We start from the raw sequence: 18,993 nt of genomic DNA on the forward strand, positions 1-18,993 counted from the left end.
GAGCTAATTCAGTGACTTCCTTACCGCGGCCATTTTCTTCCTCTCGAAGACTATTAATTATCTTGCTCATCAGCCATTCCATGCCCACAAATGTCTGGAACAAGTTATTCTTTAAAAGCCACCTGCACCAACGTGAGAGAAAGAACCACTGACCACATGTCAGGAGGTGAGGCTTCCAGTCCTGGCATCACTTCCAAGTAGATCATGATCATGGATAGGTCACACACTCTTCCTGGGCCACTGCCTGCTCACTCGGCAGATTAAAATCATCACCATCATCATCACCATCACTATCATTATCATCACCACTAGCACCATCATCATCATCGCCACCATCACCATCATCATCACCACCATCATCACCATCATCACCGCCACCACCATCATCATCACCATCATCATCACCACCATCATCACCACCACCATCATCATCACCATCACCACCACCATCATCATCATTACCACCATCATCATCACCATCATCACCACCACCATCATCATCGTCATCACCATCATCATCACCATCATCACCACCATCACCACCATCATCATCATCATCACCACCATCACCATCATCATCACCATCATCACCGCCACCACCATCATCATCACCATCATCATCACCATCATCACCACCACCATCATCATCACCATCATCACCACCATCATCATCATCGCCACCACCACCATCATCATCGCCACCACCACCATCATCATCATCATCGTCATCATCATCTTCAAGCATCTTATGTGTTAAGACAGGAGCTACAGTAGAGGACAGGCAGACATGGACCTGCACATGGAGCTTGCAATCCAGAGGCTCTTCATGTGATGGAAGCCTCTGTACGTTTCAGACACCCTCCTTTAAGTAGAACCTCCTTTTTCACACCAAAGAAAATTTTAGCTTAGGATGGAGGGCAGCTATCCTCTGATTGGAGTGAGGGAGGAAGGTTTGGGGCCAACCATCCCTCCTAGGTCCCTCTCCCTGACCTGTTGGTAGCCCCTGTGAGGTCTCCCAGAACTCAAGGGCTCCCTGGACCATGGTGCACAAGCTTAAGTATCTGCCAGGACCAATAATCCATGACTTGTAGAAGGTCAAGCTGGTCATGATTTCTGCCCATCTGGTTTAATGCTTCTCAGGAGCAGACCAAACAAAACTCCTTGTGCTTCTGCCTGGAAGCCTTTCCCCACTCCTCCCCCTAAATCTTCACTCCAGACCACTGCAGAATAAAGGTGTCAGGTGCTTTCAGCTTGCTCTCATACCATAGTGTATGATGTGGTTTCCAAAAGCCCTTCTTTGTTTAAAGATTTTGTTGGGGAATTGGTGAAGGGAACAGTGTTGGGGAATTGAGGAAGGGGAACATTGTGTTTTTCCAGGACCCATCAGCTCCAAGTCAAGTCATTGTCCTTCAATCTTAGTTGTGGAGGGCGCAGCTCAGCTCCAAGTCCAGTCGCCACTTTCAATCTAGTTGCAGGAAGTGTGTGTGTGTGTGTGGGGGGGGTGCGGCACAGCCCACCATCCCATGAGGGAGTCGAACCGGCAACCTTGTTAAGAGCATGTGCTTTCACCAGCTGAGCCATCTGGCCACCCATTGGCAGCTCAGCAGTGGCTCAGCTCAGGCGCAGCTCACTGGCCCACGTGGGAATCAAACCGGCAACCCTGTTGCTCAGAGCTCGCACTCTAACCAACTGAGCCACCCGGCCGGCCCTCCAGAAGCCCTTCTTAACCCAGCCTCTTTATTTTAAACATTTTGGTGAGACCTTCCCAAACGGCAGGCAGTGGGTGACCCTGGCTGGACACCACCCTTGGTCTGGATGGTATTTAATCTCGGGTGGACAAATAGAATGCGTGGCAAGCCTTGACCTCCATTTCAGAGGTTCTGTGCAAATTCAGTGATACAGGTTCAGAGGCAGATGCAACCAGTGCACAGACGCTATAAAAAGGTGAGATTCTTTTCAGTAAGGATCCCTACTGGTATCTTTTTATTTCTTCTTGTGGCTGGTTCTTTTCCAGAGCCACAGGCTTAGGAGGGGCTAAGGATGATTGCTGAGAATCATGTTCTTCCAAGATTTGCCACCATTTTCTTCCCACATGGTGATAAAAGGTGTAACCATCATTGATAGAGCAGTGATGGGTCACACCTGCTGCCTCCTTGCTTGCCGTGTAAATTATTGGCCTGGAAAACACAGTTCTTCCTGTGAAGGCAGAAACCAGCACTGAGATGAGCTATTGTAATAGAGTCTGGAAGGAACCAGAAGGCACACCCCAAATGAGGAAGCTGAATAAAGGAACTATTGACAAAGATATGGGGGTGTGTAGAGAAAATGGTACACGAGAGATGGCACAGCACCCTGGGACTAGCAACTCCTGGGAGCAATAATCTCTGCTGGGCCAGAAGGGGTGAGGAAAGAGTGCAATTGCTGGGAAAGAGAGAGAGAGAGAGAGAGAGAGAGAGAGAGAGAGAGAGAGAGAAAACAAGCTGCCTGGCAGGAGGAACTCTGCCTTTGGTTGATGGATGGAGGAAGTGACCAGGTCTTCCAAAGAAGGAATTCTCCAGATTCCAGCAGAGAATAAAGAGGTCCCAGCCTGAAGAGTCAGGATTCCAAGGTCTTAGGTGTCTGAAGTTCGTGGTTTGGTGTTCTGTACTTGCACTCTGGTTATGAGCATAAGCTTAAGAGTTCTTACAGACCGGGGAGTCAAAGTTATGTGACCTTAGAGAAGGGTGTCGGGCTCCTCATCTCTAGAGACAGGCAGGGCGGTTAGATGAGATGCTGTGTAAAACATATTTGTTAAGTGAAGGGACGTTCCCTAAATGGTAGCTACTATTGTAATTAGTTTTGGAGTTTCCCAGAATGCCTTGGGAAGCTGACCACCTGCCTTCCTGTCTGATTTGCTAGCACCCACAAAGAACATGCTTGTTGACAATAATGATGCTGTTAACACTCGCAGTACTAGGTGTATTAAAACAAGAGTGGCGGTCAGGGTTGCTACCTTTTAATTAGCACAATCTGTTTGCCAAGAACCACACTGAGCTCTTTCAAGGGTTTTCTCCCTTCATCTGCACCACAGCTCTGGAGGCAGAACCCCATTATTAGTCACATTTTACAGAGGATCCCAGGAGGCACAGAGAAGGCAAATGACTTGCCTAAGATCACACAGCAGCCAAGCTTGGAAGTGGGACTCAAACCCAAGTTTGTCTAATGTCAAAGACAGGGTTCTTCCCTAGCTCCTGGCACCACAAGGGTAACACTCTTTCTTGTTCCTCTTTCTAGTGTCCAGACGGCTGTGGATTGTAGCAGTGGTAGAAGAAAAGAGATGTAAGTTTACCCTGTGTAGAACTGTACAGCTTACACTGAAGCCGGGGGCAAACCCCGGGCTCTTTGTGTCCAGTCAGCAGAGGGAACGTCCACGCCCACTTGGAGAATTATCAACAGTGTCCATGACAGCTCTGACTCCATGGTATTAACGCATAGCCCTGCGGACATATTATTGAACTGTCCGACTTCTTTTAGACAGAGAGATGCCCAGGGCTTATTATGCCACTGTCCTCCTCATATACCTCCAATGGTTCCCCGTTGCCTCAGAATAGACTTTTAGACTGACACGTGAGCTATGCGTGTTCCGACCCTTCCTTCCATCTCTACCTGGGACTCCTACTTCCCACATCATCCATGCTCTGCGCTTCTACCACCTCCATACCGATGTGTATGTCATTCCTTCCAATTAAATTTCTTTCTCCAGGCCCTGCTTGGCCAAACCCTAACAAGATACATCAAACAAGATGTATCTCAACTGTAACTACTTGATGCTTTATCTTATGCCTCCAAGAAGCAAATCAAGACTCCTATTTATTCTCCTTAGAACCTACCCTCTGTCCCTCTCTATGGCATTAATAATTTTCTCCTTTATTTTATGATTATTTACATAGATGTCTGCTAAGATGGGGTGTTAAAGACAGGGTCAATGTTGGGTTCATGTTTATAGTTACTTCCCATGGTGCCTGGCATAGAGTATTCTATAAACAAACAAATATATATATATATATATATATATATATATATATATATATATATATATATATATATATATTTGTGAGTATATCAACCAGAAAATAAAATACTCATTGAGTGCCTGCATTAATGAGAGAACCACATAGGCCTCTCCCTGTGCTGCTTTCATAATTAGGGGGTATAATAAATAGTAAATTCTCTGTCCACAAAGATGTTCCGGTTAAGGCAGGCAAGGAATTAAGGACTTCACACTTGACATATTCCACGAACATATCATTTACTATAAAATTCAAAGCCAAATTTTACTCCAAAATTGGAGATGACTCAACATTTATATTAGAGTGTTTATCTTCTCAAGGAAGAGCAGTGGTTGGTAGAATGGACATTGGAATCAGAGGGATCAGGGTTTGCATCTTAACTTCATCACTGACTAGCTGGTGACCTTGGTCAAGACCCAAGCTGGCCTCCGCAAATCCATTGTCTCATCTATATAATGGGGACAGCACCAGCTCCCAACTCTCAGGGATGGTGTTATGAGCATTGATTGAGGTTATGCACTTACATACAGCCTTTAGCACAATGCCTGGCTTATGCTAAGGGGCGACTATCTAGTTATTGCTGTTACCGTGGTTGTCATTGTGATGACAGTATCCTGCATTCTGCTTCTAGAGATAACATCTCCGTCCTCAGCTCCCAGCCAGGGGGCAGCCTACAGTCCTGGTTGAGTTGTACTCTCTCCCTGGCCACAGACACCATGAGGACCCCCTCTCGACAGTCAGCCATCATCAGCCACATTGTCAGGCCCAGGTAAGAGTATCTCCATATTGCCTCTGGATGGCCAGTATCTCAAAGAATCTCAGACTTTGAAGGTTGTTGTTCAAGTCTCCCAATTCCTCTGGCCTAGGCAAGGGCAAGTATGTTCCGGACAATTTGAAATATGTCCCTACTGCTGCCTAGCTGTATGACTTCAGGCAGGTCAGCTACCTTCCCTGAGCCTTCACTTTCTCATCTGCAAAATAAGAAATATAATTGTATGTACTATACCCAACAGTTGAGATGATGAGGATCTAAGGCAGCCCTCCATAAGGTATGGCTTTCCAGATGTTTTTAAGTAGTATGGGGTCAACATTTTAAAAAATATCTGTGGGACCGGCCGAGTGGCTCAGCTGGCTAAGAGCTCGCTCAAGAGTGCGAGCTCTGAGCAACAGCGGTTCGATGCCCGGCCCGAGCTGAGCTGCTGCTGAGCTGCCAACAGGTGGCAGGATGGCTCAGCTAAAAAAAAAAATGCTGTGGATTTATTATAGTTGCTTTCTATGTGAGGCAAGTCCTACTTGTTTTTCATTTATAAATATAGATAATTCTAGATTTAAAGGTTTTAAATCAAATTTGCTTAAGGTTATTTGTTTGTTTGTTTGTTTTGTTTGTATTTTTTTAAATGGTGAGTCAGTATAAAGACAGTTAGCCTGAATGCTTTCTCCCTTGCAGATTTGAGCTTTGTTTGAATATCAGGATTTTATATTTTCCCTACCACAGAGAAAGATGAATTCAGTCATGGCCTGAGATGCAACCCTCACAAATAGATGGAATTGCCAACAAAAGGTTTCTCCAACAAGTGAGCCTTGGGGTTCACCCTTAGTTGTAGGACTTAAATCTGTCTTCCGTCTTGCTTTTCAGCTTCCTTTCTCTCAGCTCGTTTGGTGAGAGAAAGGGCAACCCTCTCATAATTGAGAGCTAATGGCCATAAATCAGAAATTATGGATTAAGCAGATGCATAATTAAGATGAAATGCACACCACTTCTGTGATAACAGAAGAACCAATGTGATAAGATAAAAAGAAAACTCACAGACTAATGGGGCAAGCCCCGACAACCCCCTTTGCTGACTTGAAACGCATTCACGCGGAAACGGGGCTTTCTTTACAAAAAGAAGAGGTGGAAGTTCACGCTAACCTTTTGGGCACATTCTGTGAATGACAAATGTCTGGTGCAGAGCTGCTGCAGATGATCTTAGGCTGAAAGATTTGATGTCGAAAATATCACAGAGAGGCTCCGAGGACGGGGTGCATCTGGGGAGTTAATTAAAGCAAGATTATCTGGTTACTGCTCTTAATTAAAAACTGCTCTTTTCTGCTGTATGGCGAAAGATCCATGTCCTCTGTGAACCCCAAATGATGAGGACTTTTTTCTCTCCTGATAGCTAAACACTTTTGTTTTTCCCCCGTCAGCTAGTGAATGAGGCAGCAGAAGCAGAACCGGAGGCAGCCAGAGCAGACTATGAATGCTCGTTAACCTAATAGCCGAGTTTCATCCTTGTAATTGTATTAGGGCGCATGATAAGGTCCTCAGCCCTTGAATTGCACCCTAAGTTGTTTGGCACCCATTCGAGTGGTTGATGGGAGGCAGCAGCGGTTTTAGTACGTGGAATGAAGTCAGAGCACCTGGATTCCAACCCTATATCTGTTTGCTCCCGCACACCTGTGAGGTTTGGGGCAAGTTGCTTAACTTCTCTGTTCATGCTTCCTCGTGCGTCAATCAGAGCTGTTGTCAGGGTTAATGAGATGGTGCAGAAGCTGTTCTTCCCTTAGAGCCTGGCATCTCGACAAAGCTCAAGAACATGAGCTGCGTTATTAGTGTCAGTATGTATTTGATGCCCAGAGGAACCCGAGACAGACATCGCTACCTCCATGTTACCGAACAGGAATCTGAGGCCCAGGGAGGGGAGAACAATGGATTCAGACACAGGCAGCCTTCCCCCAGCTTCCGTAGCTGCGCCTTGGGCAGAGTTGGTCTTCAGCATCCCCAGGCAGCCCTCTCCAGAGCCTCTCCCCCCTTCCTCTGTCCTCTCCCCTTCCAAATCCTGTGTCCAACTGCAGTTCAGAGCCGAAGTGCCTGCACCAAGGACAATGATGGGGCAGGAGGCAAGAAGGGACCGTAAGCTCCTTGTCTGTTTTCCTTATGTCAGTGGCCCTAGGGCTGGCACATAGTTGGTGCTCAGTAAATGTTTGTTGAGTGAATAACTGAATGTAACATCAAGGCTGGAGCAGAGATATTAACCTACTTGGTCACGGCTCAGCGGTGACTGTGACTCAGAGAGGGTTGGTAATTTGCTCAACATCCCACAGCAGGTATGTGGAAGAGCCAGGATTTGAACTCAGGTTTGAAGCCTCCAAAGCCTGCATTTGTCTTTGCCATACTGCCATGGCTCTCTGATATTTATCCAGAGGGTAGAGCACTCACCTGGCAAAATTTACTGGCAAAGAATTGGCTTTTTATTAATAGTAAAACTGCGTAAGGATTATTATTCAATCTTCAACATCCATCCAAAAAATATTCATTAAGTGCCTGCTGAGTGCCAGATCCCATGGCAGTAAGCCTTGAAAAATTTGAGCCCTGTCCTTGGAGAATGTTTGCAATTTAAAGATTCTAGAATTTCTGAGTTAGAAGGAACCACTGGGACTATCTAGTCCAATTTGCTCGCTATGCAGGTGGAGAAAACTAGATCGGCAATGGGAAATTTTGCAGCCAGGTTGATAGTACGGACTGACCTCGAGTTAAGGTGCCTTGACTTCTGGCTTTTTCTAATAGCATAGGTAATCTATGAATACTTCCCCCTTTCAAGAACTTAAAATATAACTGACAAGGTTAAAATTCCTCTTGGCCACTGCCCCAATCTCAGCCCCCCATCTTTAGTTTGGCATGTATTCTTCCACATCTTTCTCTATGTATTTATAAACATATATGTTCTTATAGAAAATACATAGCATATTTGTGGGCTTTTCAAAAACATCAGTGATATGATGCTATAGGACGTATATTACGCTATATAGAAATTCTTACAGTGTGCTTCTTTGACTCAACAGTATATCTCAGCAATCTTTCCTTATCAGTACACCCAAGTCTATCTTGTCCTTTTAAATTCCTGCAAAAGATCTTAAAGTTATGCTTTATTTAACTATAATCTTCTGTTTCACTTTTAGTTGCTTTTGGGTGTTTGTTATTAACCTGCAAAAAACACACACCGTTATGTACATGGGCAAATGGTTCTCTGGGTCAAAGGGCGCTTGCATTTTGAACTTGACTAGATACTAGCACATCATCCCAGTGTCTCTTCTGCTAGGAGACTGTAGAGTAGAAGACTGAGCCTCCCGTGTGCTCATCCCCGTATTACCGGGCACATCATAGAGCTCAATAAACAAGTCTCTCGGACATTTCCAATTTGACTAAGAAGGTCACCCTAAAAACAGAAGCGAGGGCGAGAGCAGTCTTCTGCCAAAAAAAAATAAAAGCATTCCCTGTATTATTTATAAGGCGACGTCAACGCAAGAGAAATACACCTGAAGCTCTATGATTTACAACCCAGGAGGCATGCAGCTGCTGCTGATAAATACAAGAGCTTCTGGAAACGGATACATTATATTACTTTTGTGGCCCCCGGAACGGGGTTTATGGGCTCGGTGGTAGCAGCCATACCTGGCTCAGGAATGCATATTAACATCTGGCTGCAGGTGGTGCAGGGCTGTTTAGGGGCTGGCACCTGACCTCGGCCCCTGCTGTGTACCTGGCTTCTCCTTCCTGCCCTCTAGGGCCATTGCCCTGTTAAGGGGCCCTCTGCACTTCCTTCTTGTCCTAACAGCACATCAGGCTTTCCCAGAAGGGTCCAAGCCCCATTTCATGCTAGACCCCCATCCCCACGCCCAATAGAATCCCAGCTTCGGTCATTTGCACAGTTCTGCAGCGTCTGTGTGCTGACAGGCGCTGGTTGACCTAACTGTACAGACTCCTAATGTTTTATCTTGTCACTGGTCAGTTGCTTCTCTTATTTTCCTCAACGGTTATTCCAATCCATCCTGACTTTCCTCTGGCCGCTACCTCTCACTCCAAGGAGACAACCTAAACCCCTCTTTCATTCAAAGAGAAAGAAAATGGCCTCGACTTCTGTGGTGTCTATAAATTCATCTGTCTGTCCCCATCTTCCTTCTGCCCTCAGAAGACGAGATCCAATCCTGTCCAAGACTAATTCGTGTCCACTCCCTCCTGTCCCCTACAGCGCTCTGATGCTCCCTGTGTCCCCTCTCTCTCCAGTATCTTCAACTTCTCCCATTCTAGCTGGTCTTCCTCCTCAGGTCATAAATGCCTTCAGGCCTTCCCCATCCTAATGATATGAGGCCAGATAATTAAGTTTACTCAATCCTAGAAGTGCTACATGCCTCATTGCTGAATATCACTACAGTCACCTTTGAAGTACTCCACTTGGGAAGCTATACACCGACGCCAGTGCCTAGTCCACCCTTCAAAGCAATTTTGGAACTCTTTTTCTGGAATGGTCATCAGAGCTATCGTCATATTACGCTTGATGTCCTGAATGTCATCAAAATGTCTTCCTTTCAATATTTCCTTTATCTTTGGGTAAAGAAAGAAGTCTTTGGGGGTCAGATCAGGTGAGTAGGGAGGGTGTTTCAATACAGTGATTTGTTTACTGGCTAAAAATTCCCTCACAGACAGTGTCGTGTGAGCTGGTGCATTGTTGTGATGCAAGAGCCGTGAATTTTTGGCAAAAAGCTCAGGTCGTTTTTGTCTAACTTTTTCATGCAGCCTCTTCAGCACTTCCAGATAACAAACTTGGTTAACTGTTTGTCCAGATGGTACAAATTCATAATGAATAATCCCTCTGATATCAAGAAAGGTTAGCGCCATCATTGCAACAAGTTCGCGTACTTAATTGTGAGACTTCATATCCTCTCTCATCACCCTGTAATCCTGTTGAGTTATTCCTTTTACTTCCCTTCAGAGCCAAGCTTCTCCAAAGTAGGGTCCACATGCACCATCTTCATTTACTTACCTCACATTTATGCCTCATTTCCTACAGCCCTGAGGCTGCCCCCACCACTCTGTTGAAACTTTTCTCACCGTGTCAGCAGCTTCCAAAGAGGCAAATTGGGACATTCTCAGTCTTGATCTTTTTCTGGACCTCTCCCCTGCATTGGCAACTCCTCTTAGAATGCTCTGTTCACTTGGCCTTCAAAACGTTTCTGCTTCTTGGTGCCCTTCAAACCTCCCTTTTCTAATCACTTCTTTCCTACCCCAGCCCCCAGATGTTGGGGTTCTCAGGGTGCTGCCCTCACCTGGCTGTTTTTCTCTCCACTCAATCCCAGGCAATCCTCTTGTGATTTTAACCCCTCCATTATAAGCAGATGACCCCCAAATCTAGACCACCGGCTCATACATTCTCCCAAGTTTGAAACTTATATATCGTATCTAGTTGTCTACATGAGAAGCTTGCTAACTAGATGACTCCCTGGTGTCTGGACTCTGCATATCCAAGAGGAAACCTCCTTGCCCCACATCCACCTCTATTATCAGTATCACCTAATGCTTCCGTTGTTCATAAAACCACCCAAGCTGGAGCCCTTGAGTCATCTTAGGCTATTATTCCACTCCCTCATTCCCATATTCAGCTGATCCCTAAATCTTGTTTATTATGTACCTCCCACCCCCAGCAAATACTTTTGACTCTTTTTTTCTACTCTCCATCCCCACTGCCAAGACCTTTAAGACAAGTTTATCATTTCTCGCCTGGACTCTGGTAAAGATCTTCCAACTCTATCCTCCTTTAGTTAATCCTCTACCCTTCAGCGAGTATGATCCTTCTAACATGAAAATCTGGTTTCCATGGCTTCCCATCACCAAACCTGGCCCTCGACCTGTTTTTGTAAAGTTTTGTTGGATTGCAGCAATGCCCATGTTTGGGGGTTTTCTCTGTTTGTTTTACGTATCGTCTATGACTGCCTTTGTATTACAATGGCAGAATTAAGGAGTTGTAGCAGAGATCATATGACCCTGAAGCCAAAAGTGTTTGCCATCTGCTCTTCACTAAAAAACTTGGATGACTTCTGCCCTAAAGAAAAGGACTCAAACACCTTGGTGGGCTTATAGTGCCTTCCATAATCTGGCTCTTATCTACCTCTCTGCTCTCATTTTCCTTTATCTCCTCTTTAGAATTTGTACCCCGAATGGTTTATAGCTCTCCCTCATACACTACACTATTTCCCTTCCCTGGTCCTTTGTCCGGCATATGCCCTCCGACTGGACGTCCTTCTCCTATTTCCTTACCTTCTAGACAGCTTATGTATCACCTGCCTCAGGAGTCTTCCTTGACTGCCTGGCTGGGTCAGGGGTCCTATACCGTGGTCCTACAGACCCACACTTCCCTCTTGCTCAGCACTTACCATATTGTGAGTCTATCTCCCTCATTAGGCTGCGAGCCCTGTAAGGACAAATTTTATCTTTTCCTTCTTGTACCTCAACACCTAACACAGTGTCTGGCACATAGTAGGTACTCCATAAATACACATCGAACAGATATGTGGCCAGTGGAAAGAAGTTATGTTTTGTTTTCTTTCTACCAGGGAGATTAGAAGGACGATGCTGATATCAAGGGTGAATTTGCCCGACTAGCTAACTGTCTCCCGTCACAGAGCAAGTTCTGAGCCACGTGGAACCAGGGTTGATAGAATGTGATGGGGAAACATGGAGGTCTGGGGCTCGGCTTCCCCCGAGCGCAGGCTGAGGGCAGAGACGGGTGGTGGGCACGGAGTGTCAGACTGGACCTGGCAAGGGGACCTTGAAGACACACTTCAAGGGAGGTGGGGGAAAGATGGCAGGCTTTGTCCTGGGGTAGACCTGCTTTCTAATCCCGGCTCTAGTACTTGCCAGCTGCCTGACCACGAGTTACAGTCTCTGACGCAGTCTCTCCTCCGTGATTCTGTCCCTTCTCTATATTATATCCCCTTTGCGGGATTAAAGATGTAATTATTACAAATAAAATTGTATATATTTAAAGTATAGAAGACTATGCATAATATTATTCTATTTGTTTAAAAATAAAGCTTGAAAGGATTAGAAAAAGAATTAGCTGTTAGCTATTAAATGGTAGCTATAGAGGGGCTTGTGGAAGAGCTGACACCAAATTCATGGTTAATAAGCAAAAGCTCCCTTCCACCTTCCTCCCTTCACTCCAAGCCAGGCCAGTGGACACTGTTCTAGGAGACGGAACCAGGGAAATCTAGAACTGGGTTACAGGCCAGAGATAGTAAAACTGGGCTTGATTCGCAGCGGAAAACCATGAGCCCAAAACAGAATCTCTTGGCAATGAAAGTGGAGTTTCAGTGAACTCAGTTTCAAATATGTTGAACATAATGTGTTTGGGGACATCCCAGTGGAACTGTCTAGAGGTTTTAGACTCTTGTCTGTGTCCATGGAGATGCCAGAATGTCTCTGCATCATGTAATAGTTGGGATTCTTTGGGGTGTAGGTGACATAAACCCAGCTCAACCGGGTTTGTACATAAAGGAGAGTGGAAACCAAGAGTAGATCTAGCGTCAGGCATTACTGGATCCAGGGGTTCAAACGTGATCATGGGGATTAAATCCCCCACCGGCCTTCCTGTTCTGCCTTCCTCCATGGAGGGTCCTTTCTGAGGCAGCAAGATGGCGGCAAGCAGCTCTACGTTCATGTCTGCACCTCTCTGAGTCCAATGGCAAAGAGGACTTCTCTCTTCTCAGCAATTCTGCAAAAACCCTGAGCTTGACTTTCATTGGCCCTGTTAGGTCCAGATAATCAATAAAGAGGCTGGATGTCAGATTAGGGTTCCGAAAATGTTATTAAGCTGAGCTCAGCGACCGCCTCTCTAACTAAGGAGAGATGGCCCTAAGACTCGGGGGGGGGGGGAAGGTTTTTATAAGATAGGGCTGTATGCAAAGTAAAGTACAGAAGCCCAAAGAATGTGTAATTATTTTCGTTAAACCACATTCCGCTGTTTTAACAGTGTTGTTATGTCCAGGTGTCTTAACAGTATATTGTGACTGGGTTAAGTTGACCGCACAAATTGTTTCTCAGAAATATGCATGTAATCAATTTTAGAAACTAAGGACGGGGTTAAAAAACTAAAGTTAGCTTTCTCCAAGGCCTCCTGAAATGTTAACATGAAGGCAGGGAGAGGAAGGGGGAATTTCAAGGCCCGAGGAATGTTGTTCTTTAACCTTTTATTCCCCAGCAGAAGCAAAGCAGGTGTACAGAAGCAAAAAGAGCTGTTAGCTCCTGTGAAATGGTCTAAGCCAGTTGTGACAAAACTACTTCTGCAAAACATTCTTAATATTTCTGTTGCAACCCATTTCTTGTACAGCTAGGTGTTTACTGTCTTACTGGGAAGTTCTGCTTAGAGTCTAGCTGGAGTAGCCGAAGTATGATTTTTAAAAGTGAGTCTGTCCGGCTGAGTCTGTCCGGCCTAGGGTCTGGGCCGAGATCCTTACAGGTCTGAAGTGAGTCACATGTCTGTCCCTGAACTAGTCCGAATGGATAAGGGGAATGAAGGAGGCTCTTACCTTAGGCTCAAGTTGGTGTTCTCCCCTAGCTCTGGGAGATAGGATTATTCCTACTCTAACCACAGGAACAATGGGGGAGGAGGGGTTTCCTCAAAGGAAAACAGGGTGCTTTATCTGAAGCAGGAGAATGACACTGGGTAGGTCAAAATATTAAAATAAGCAAAGTGGGGCCGGCTGAGTGGCGCGATGGTTAAGAACTGGCTTGGGATGCCAGAGGGCCCTGGTTCGGATCCCACATATGAGGGCCAGTGACACTGCCCTCTACAGCTAAGATGCTGAACAACAGCTCAACCTGGAGCTGGGCTGCCGTGAGTCGCTGGCGACGGTGTAGGCTGCAGCCCCTGTGGCAGTGGGTTGCCATGGGCTACCGTGTGTAGCCAGCAGCCAGCGTGAGCGGCCAGCAGCCGCCATGAGCGGCCGTCCAGAAGCCGGCGACTGATCTGCCTCGCCCGGGAAGAGCACAATGATGGTGCCAACTTGGGCCAGTGAGGCAACGTCCTCCACAACTAGACTGAAGAACAAAAAGCGACCACAACTTGTCTGATCCTCTTCCCCCAATTCCCCAGCACTGTTCCCATCCCCCAGTTCCCCAATAAAAATCTTTAAAAAATAAAAAAATAAAATAAAATAAGCAAAGCAAATGTTCCCCGTCAAGAGGAAGGTTGAATTATGGGTGTAGACAGGAGCGTGCAGACAGAGAGTGAAGGGGGAAGGGAGGAGAAGGGAGGGGAGGGGAAGGGGAGAGAGGAAGGAAAAGGCAGAATGGAGGAAGGGGCAGAAGACGAGGGGGAGAGGAGAGAGAGAAAGAGAAAACATATTAGACCGTTTGTGGTCCCCATGTGGTAGCCTCCGAAAGTCCATATAAAATTGTGTGTGTCCTGGTCAGAGACTACATTTATCCTTAAATGTCAGTGACCAATCTATCACCACATAATTGGTGATGCTGTGACTTGAATTCATTACCAAACATGGCTCTCCACTGTTGCTGTTGGACGTGTACCATATTGCAATGTGAGCGTGGAGATTATTGTATAAATTATTCTCACTCACATAATCATCGTGATTTTAATTACTGTGTAATCTTCCCTAATTACTGTTGTATGTATCATTTGCTTTGGTGCCGATTTAACACAACTGCTTTTCCTTTGGCTAAAAAAAATGGCATTACAACTTTTCCTTTTTTCTGGGGAAAATTTGCTTTCTGTAAACATTCGCAGCCCCATACTCGTGGCTTGCAGTTCTTAGTTGAAAAGAAAGAGATTTAGACATCACCACCACTCCCCTTCTCACCCCCGTTGATTTTCATTTGGTATTAGGCTGGCTTGAATTAATAAAAAGGTCTAAATTATAGGGTATTATTTAAAAAATAAAATTGTATTGCTTTCAAGGAAATGTAATTACTTCTACAAAAGTGAAAGCCAAGAATGGGTCACGTGATGCCTGCTTCAATGATTAGATAAGACTTGTTTGTAATTAGTTCATTAATTATGTAAATATGAACGGAGGGTACTTAGTGTTAAAAACAGCTTGTTCTCAAAGTAGGTTAAGCATCCATGCTAATCTTATTTCAATAGTACATTTATTTACTGGTCTCTGCATTCTTAGAACCAGAGCTCAGGATCATTTTAATTCATCCTGAATGTACTTAATGAATCGGCCTCTCATGAATATGCTTTTGTGTCTTCCTAGGACAAAAGGGTTCTTTTCAGTTTTATCAGTATTAGGGAGATTAGTGGAAAAGATATTGAAACTGAATGTGTGGAAATATTTAATGGGAACACATCAGCCGTGGACAATGCCTGAACAAGTGATACCAGGAGACACTTGTCTCTGTCCAAGATTCATCCTTGGGGCCAACATCACTCTTAGATGAATTCCCATGGGAAGAAAGGCTGGTTTCTGTCCAGAATTCCAGGTCTTGGATGACAGATCTATGGGTCTCTCAGGAATTTTGAAGCTCACCTAAGTTAGCTGCAATTTTGTAGAAAATATTTAGATTCGTCACTGATGATTTAAAATATTCTTTTAGAATCGGTGGTTCTCTCACTGAGTTAATTTCTTGTTAAGTAAGCTTTTTAGTGAAGTATACATATTTCATATACATTTACAAAGTTCATATAAATACAGGAAAGTCCATCTTTATAAAATTTTCGAAAATTAGTCATAGCTATGTCATTACTGCCCAAATCAAAACCAGACCACTACTAGTCACAGCCTCTTCCTTCCTCAAAGGTGACCACCATCCTGACTTCCCATGCTATAACTGAGATATGCCTGTGTTTGAGCTCTATAAATGGAAGTATCCAGGAATACTTTTTGGTGTCTGGCTTCTTTCTTTCAATATTATGTTTATGAGATTCATTCACATTGTTGCATGTAGCAGTAATTCACTTGTTTTCCTTGATATATGGAGTCCATAATAGTGGTTCGCAACTGGCAGTGGGGCAGGGGTGAGCACTTTTGCACTCCCATCCCTGCCAGGGGACAGTCTGGAGACATTTTAGGTTTTCATTATGGAGGGAGAGAGGTGCTATCGGCCTCTAGCCTGTAGAAGCCCAGGATGCTGCTAAGCCTCCTACAAATGCTTAGGGCCGGCCACAGAGAATTCTCTGGTCCAAAATGTCAATGACATCACCATTGAGAAACGCTGGTCTGTCCTAGTCCCTTGTGTGAATATAAAATAATGATTTATACGTTCTATTAGTAATCGACACTTAGGTGGTTTCCAGTTTAGCACTAATATGAATAGTACGACTACAAATACTCTTGTACACGTCTTTCGTAGCATGAATTTACAGCTCTCTGTTGGGCATATACCCAGGAATAAAATTGCTGGGCCGTAGATGTACTTTCAACTTTAGCAAACGTTGTCAACATGGTTGTGCCAATTTACATTCCCACCAGCAGTAAATGAGTTCCAGTTTCTCTGCATCCTTGCCAATACCTGGTTTTGTTATTTTTAAAAAATGTTAGCTATTCTAGTGGATTTTAATAGTGTCCCATTTTTTGTTTTAACTTGCATGTTCCTGATAAATACACCTGTCATATGCCTATAGGTTCATTTGGGTATCCTCTTTGGTGAAATGACTGATGAAGTCTGTTGCCCATTATTTTTTTTCTTTTGGGTTATTTGTCTTTTTGAAATTGATTTGGAGACATTCTTAATATATTCTAGACACAAGCCTTTTCCTGAGTATGTGGACTCACTCTCATTCAGTGGCTTGCCTTTTCCACTCTCCTCATGGTTTACTTTGATAAGCAGAAGTTTTCAATTTTAATGTAAACAAATTTAGAATTCGTTTCCTTTATGGCTGGCACTTTTTAGATCCTGTCGAAGAATTATTTGCCTACTCTCAAATCATGCAAATATCTACCTACATTTACTTGCAAAAGCTGTCTTGATTTAACTTTTCCATCTAGATATACAATTCATCCGGAAATGATATTTATTTATGGTGTGAGGTAGGGCTTTATGTTCATTGCTATCAGGATATCAAATTGGTTGGCATGAGTACTTTAAAAGAAATAATGTTTTCCACATTGCAAGCAGCATCACCTATTGACTCTATTCCATTTTATTTCTCATCCGTTCTTGAGCGATTTAATATTGCCTTAAATAATGCAGCTTTATATCATACATCTTGATATCTGGAAGTGTATGTACCTTGGGTTAGTTCTTCCGCCTCAAGGTCAGCAAATGACTCTAGGGGAAAGGGTCACACAATGTTGAGCTCACCTCAAGGTCAATTTGGCCCTTCAAGTCCTGGCTGCTTTGGTGACGCTCTGATGCCTTTTTAAATTTAAGTTTAGCTTTTCTAGTTTTTCTAAGTGGGAGTTTTTTCTGCTACAGCTTGTCTACCAGATCTGGAAGCTGAAGGTTGAGCTGGACTTTTTTTAAACTCTCTTTGCTAAGTAGACGTTTCTTCCTTAGTTTCCATGTCCAAGAGGACATGAATGTTCACTTGTATTTCCTTCCAGTCATAACTTGGCAAATCTAAACTTTAAGCTACTTTTTCTTTCTTTCTTTCTTTCTTTCTTTCTTTCTTTCTTTCTTTCTTTCTTTCTTCTTTCTTTCTTTCTTTCTTGTTTTTTAATTGGGGAAGGAGAACAATGTTGGGGAATTGGAGAAGGGATACAGCCAAGTTGTTGTCCTTCAGTCTTAGTTGTGGAGGGCGCAGCTAGCTCAGCTCCAAGTCCAGTCGCCATCCAGCTGTCGGCAGCTCGTGGCCACTCAGCTCAAGGTGCCGTGTTCAATCTTAGTTGCGGGTGGGCATAGCCCACCATCCCATGTGGGAGTTGAACCAGTAACCTTGTTGTTAGGAGCACGTGCTCTCACCAGCTGAGCCATCCTGCCACCTGTTGGCAACTCAGCAGCAGCTCAGCTCAGGCACAGCTCACTGGCCCATGTGGGAATCGAACCGGCGACCCTGTTGTTCAGAGCTCGCGCTCTTAACCAACTGAGCCACTTGGCTGGCCGGACTTTAAGATTCTTGACCTCAAGGGTTATTCATCTATGTATTGACAGCATCCGGTACCAGGGCACTCGATAAGTGATTCTGGGTATATGTAATGAGGGATAGATGGATGAATAATTTCCATTTTCTTACAACTGCCTTTTCTTGAGGAACTGGGTCTTTTAAAAATAAGTCTGAGATTTCATGTGGTGATAGCTATTACACCACATTCAGCAAGGCAATATCCGTGCTTGGAAAAGGTAGTAATGCGTCGAAAATGTATTTAAATTATATTGAACCCAAGTTGAACCTCCAATCCAATTAGAGATTTTAATTACTTTATATACCCAGTTTGTTCTTTCAAAAGTAATAGAGATTGTATCAGAAGGTAAAACGCTGAAGTTTTAGAACTCGTACTTGACACTGTCTCATCAGAGCGTCACCTGGAAAGTTCGCTTCCTTTCTCTGTGTTTCCAGGTATAGAGTGAGGGGTTCAAACCAGAGGAGGGTCCAGCTCCCTCTCAATGCTGATATTCTAGAAGTTGATCACATTTGTAGAAACAAAACCAGGCTCTTGGCTTGAATTTGGACCTATGAAGAATTCACTCTAGATTGCGTCCTGGGAGTTGGTTTTGAATCTATGTTTTTTAAGCCCGGAGAAGAGACATTGGCTGATGGATAAGCAAGGCTACTGGGGTCTGAGTTAAACAGCCAGATGGGGCTGATGGAGCCTTTTCTTCATTCTGTCTGCATTTCCACAATCCCTCACCTTTCTGTCTCTCCATTCCTTTATTCTTTCCATTCCATGAACTCTCCTTGAAGCACTCCTCTAGATCCTGGGAGTTCATAAAGGAAAAACACAGTCTAGTTCAGAACTAACTTGTTGGGAGATATAAATAAGTCAACAATTATAGTACAGAGTGACAGGCAAGCATGGGGGCAGAGGAGACCCCTAGGCCGGCCTGAGAAGTGGGCGTAGGCTTTCTGGAGGAGGCTGCAGCTGGGCTGAACATTGAAGGGTGGGTAAATGTGTTTGCTTTTTCTTTAATATAGAGCAATGGTTCCTCAGAATTGCCTGCAACATGTTGCTGCCTTCCCTTCTCTCTCTCTCTCCCCAACCCCTGCTCCTTTCTTTTCTCTTTCTTTCT

The 18,993-nt window shown here is 44.4% G+C and overlaps 1 protein-coding gene across 1 annotated transcript in view; it reads left to right on the forward strand.

Annotated features, from left to right (window-relative positions):
- Positions 1–18,993, forward strand: part of MYO18B (myosin XVIIIB) — a 286,118-nt gene that overhangs the window by 255,253 nt on the left and 11,872 nt on the right. The window contains exons 40-41 of the mRNA XM_019663943.1: positions 3,274–3,318; positions 4,681–4,818. Of these exons, the coding sequence (XP_019519488.1) occupies positions 3,274–3,318; positions 4,681–4,818 (183 nt within the window). The remainder of the gene's footprint in view (positions 1–3,273; positions 3,319–4,680; positions 4,819–18,993) is intronic.

The sequence above is a fragment of the Hipposideros armiger genome, unplaced genomic scaffold (genome assembly GCF_001890085.2).
Source record: "Hipposideros armiger isolate ML-2016 unplaced genomic scaffold, ASM189008v1 scaffold_411, whole genome shotgun sequence".
NCBI classification, from domain to species: Eukaryota; Metazoa; Chordata; class Mammalia; order Chiroptera; family Hipposideridae; genus Hipposideros; species Hipposideros armiger.